The sequence below is a fragment of the Chiroxiphia lanceolata genome (genome assembly GCF_009829145.1).
Source record: "Chiroxiphia lanceolata isolate bChiLan1 chromosome W unlocalized genomic scaffold, bChiLan1.pri scaffold_40_arrow_ctg1, whole genome shotgun sequence".
In the NCBI taxonomy this organism is placed as follows: domain Eukaryota; kingdom Metazoa; phylum Chordata; class Aves; order Passeriformes; family Pipridae; genus Chiroxiphia; species Chiroxiphia lanceolata.
In genome coordinates, this window is record NW_022476499.1 from 506,542 (window position 1) to 510,265 (window position 3,724).

General features: G+C 48.8%; 1 protein-coding gene across 1 annotated transcript; it reads left to right on the forward strand.

Moving 5' to 3' along the window:
- Nucleotides 1–202: 202 nt before the first annotated feature.
- On the forward strand, nucleotides 203–1,207 carry LOC116781315 (olfactory receptor 14J1-like; the record flags this gene model as incomplete). Its single annotated transcript, XM_032677012.1, has 1 exon — nucleotides 203–1,207. A coding segment is annotated over one exon (1,005 nt), but the record flags the coding sequence as incomplete, so codon positions are not given.
- Nucleotides 1,208–3,724: the final 2,517 nt, after the last annotated feature.

Consider the following 3,724-nt stretch of genomic DNA (forward strand, 5'->3'; position numbering starts at 1 on the left):
AAATTGAGCCCTTGGCAGCACATGAGCAGAGCTCCTGTTCCACACAGCACCCTCAGCCACCACAAACAAGGGAAAGAAAAAGCCTTTCAGTTCAGGGGATTTCTATGAGAAGGCAGCTTTGCTTGGAGGAGTCTGTCTTAACTTCTCCCTGTCCTTTCATGTTTCTGAACAGTGTCCCTGTGCTGGGAAGCAGCAAATATCCAACAGCAGCTCCATGGCCCAGTTCCTCCTCCTGGCATTTGCAGACAGGCGGGAGCTGCAGCTCCTGCACTTCTGGCTCTTCCTGGCCATCTCCCTGGCTGCCCTCCTGGCCAACGGCCTCATCCTCAGCGCCGTAGCCTGCGACCACCACCTGCACACCCCCATGGGCTTCTTCCTGCTCAACCTCTCCCTCACAGACCTGGGCTGCATCTGCACCACTGTCCCCAAAGCCATGCACAATTCCCTCCAGAACACCACAACCATCTCCTACACGGGATGTGCTGCACAGCTCTTTTTCTTTTTCTTCTTCATGTCAGCAGAGTATTTCCTCCTCACCATCATGTGCTACGACCGCTACGTTGCCATCTGCAAACCCCTGCACTACGGGACCCTCCTGGGCAGCAGAGCTTGTGCCCACATGGCAGCAGCTGCCTGGGCCACTGGCTTTCTCAATGCTCTGCTGCACACAGCCAATACATTTTCCCTGCCCCTGTGCCAGGGCAATGCCCTGGGCCAGTTCTTTTGTGAAGTGCCTCGAATCCTCAAGCTCTCCTGCTCACACTCAGGCTACTTCAGGGAACTTGTGTTTATTGTAGTTATTTGCTGTGTAGCATTTGGTTGTTTTGTTTTCATTGTTTTCTCCTATGTGCAGATCTTCAGGGCTGTGCTGAGCATCCCCTCTGAGCAGGGACGGCACAAAGCCTTTTCCACGTGCCTCCCTCACCTGGCCGTGCTCTCCCTGTTCCTCAGCACTGTCATGTTTTCCAACCTCAAGCCCCCCTCCATCTCCTCCCCATCTCTGGATCTGTCCCTGTCAGTTCTGTACTCAGTGGTGTCTCCAGCACTGAACCCCCTCATCTACAGCCTGAGGAACCAGGAGCTCAAGGATGCCCTCAGGAAACTGATAACTGGGTTTTTCAGAAGCAATAAACTCTCCTTCTTCTGCATGTTATGGACCTCATTAAGGGCCAATCCTGTTATGCACTTCATTAAAGGTCCATCATAGCTTTTCTATTTTTTGCTCTTGCTAGGGTTGTTATTTTTGTGAGAATTTGTTCACACTAAAAAATCTTTATATATATATATATGTGTGTATAAATATATATATATATATTTATATATATATATAAACACCATTTTCAATTCAGTGTGTGCCTTTCTAGCCTGGCCCACAGGGTGTACAAATTGGCAATTGTACTCACTGCCTGCTTCAACGAAATAAAAACTCTGCATTGACTTGTTTGCCTGACATCTTTCCTCTCTGACTTCTCTGCAGCTGCAGGCTCGGGGCCTCTGTGCAGAGCTGGGCCAGAAAAGAGTCCCAGCAGAGCAGCACTGCCAGGGAGCAGCAGCCCTTCTCCTCCATGGTCTCCTCTCCCTTCCCTTCCACACTGTCCTGCAGAGCCCTGTGTTGTTGGAGCCTCAGTGCTCTGGCAGTCGGTGCCAGTCCTGCTGCAGGACTGTCCAGGGACTGCAGGCAGGGACAGCCACGGGCACTGCTGGCCCAGAGCTGACCTCTGCAGCAGCACTGCCATCCTGCAGGGGCATCTCCTCAGGCCACGGCCTCAAAGCTTCCATCTGCTTTCCACTTGGCTCTCCAGGATGTGCCCAACACAACACCCTGCAGAGGAAAACAGCAGTGACCAGCACAAGGGGGGCAGTGCTCAGGGTGGGGGCACCCAGCAGTGCCCTGGCACAGCCAGCGCCGCTGCCAGCACTGGCCTCTCACCCCAGGCCATTGGGCTTGTTCTTCCCTCCAAGGAGGGACAGCAAATGACCAGCTCAGGAGTCCATGTTTGCACTGCATGCACAAGACATGCCCATGTGTCACGGCTTGGGGCTGGGGGGTGGAAGGCTCAGACAAAGTTGATGGCAGAAGCCGTCTCGTTGAGCTACAAGGTGCAGAAAGGACCCCCTTGCTTTCCAAATTCCTTCTCAGAGAGGAACCTGGGGGTGGCTGGATCCAATCTCAGGCTCAGAGTTTGGTTTCAACTGAAGGAATTATAGAGGTGTGATTCAATCACTTTGTCCTGCAGGTTTTAGTGATGGTAAATCAGAAATATTTCTAGAAAATGAATTATTTAACAAATGAACAGAAAATTGATCAGACAAGTGAACAGATGAAAGACCTCAATCAGAATTATCTGCTACACAGTATAAAAGGCAAAAACTCCTAGCAATACAGTGTCAGATAGGACAGTGCAGTCTATCAAAGTCATTCTATTAAAGGAATTGGATCAAAGCCAGCAAAAAGAAACAATCCTGAAGCAGAGATTGAGGTAAATCACCCCACAACAACAGGGGGTAGTTCTCTCTCTTTCACTTAACCCCTGGGCAGTGACCATGAAGAGCTGTCCCAGCTTCATGGCAGAAGCTCCACACACTTCAAAGGAACTCTGGGAAAGAATCTGTCATAGGAAAGTTGTGGCAGGAAAATGGACACATTTTGAACAATCCATATTTTTAAGAAGCACTAGGCCTTGCTTGACACGACTTTGGAGGTTGCAAACTGTGTGAAAGCTCTGTGTTTATACCTACAAACTTTGTGAAACTACACCATGTTTATACTTGCTAGCTATATGTTTATAGTTGTAGGTATGAGAAAATCTTGTGTTTATAGTTGAAAGTTTTGGGAAAACTGGAGATAAAGAGACACCTGCAAATTCTCAGAAAGTCCCTGAAGGTGGATTGATAGGAGGGACTTTGAGTGGCACATATGATGTCAGGTCACATGGACACAGCACCAGAACCATTGAACTGAAGGCATGAGATGCGTGCACAGACTGACCTATCCAATCAGCTTGTTGTAAGCACATACCAGAAAAAACTAAAGTGTATAAAAGTTAACTCATTTAAATAATAAATTGAACATCGCCTGATCATATTGATCGTCTGCGTGTGTTCCGGAACTCTTGCCGGTCATAGAAAGTTTGACTGGGCTTTTATAGTTATCAGGGGTTTGACTGCCAGACATATTTGCAGGCCAGGGAGCAGCTTCTCTGTCAAATCCTACTTCAGAAAGCAGGATATGTGTTTGAAGTTTCAGGAAGCATTTTGGGTTTAGCATAATTCAACATTAAAAACAGCACCTTGGCATCAGCAGTAACTCACCACAGAGAGCTTGCATTGTTTGCATTCTCTGACCATTGTTTAGGTATTATCCGAGCAGAGCATCCTGCCACAAATAGCCCCTTGTTTTCATGAGGTTGCAAAAAATCTCAGGGTTCCTTTGGTTCCATGAGGCCTCTCAGTGTCACAACAGATCCTTGGTTCCATGAGGTTCTGGAGTGTCACAATGGCCCTGATGATTTGAGTTTCAGCTATGACCCAAGATTCCATTGGTTCCATGAGGTCCTGCAGTGTCACAATGGCTCCTTGATTCCACCATGTTCCAAAATATCCCCAGGGTTCCCTTGGCTCCAAGAGGTTCCCCAGTGTCCCACCGGCCCCTGGATTCCAGCAGGCCCTGCAGTGTCCCAATGGCCACTCGGTTCCCTGAGCTCCTGTTGGGGTTGAGCTCAAT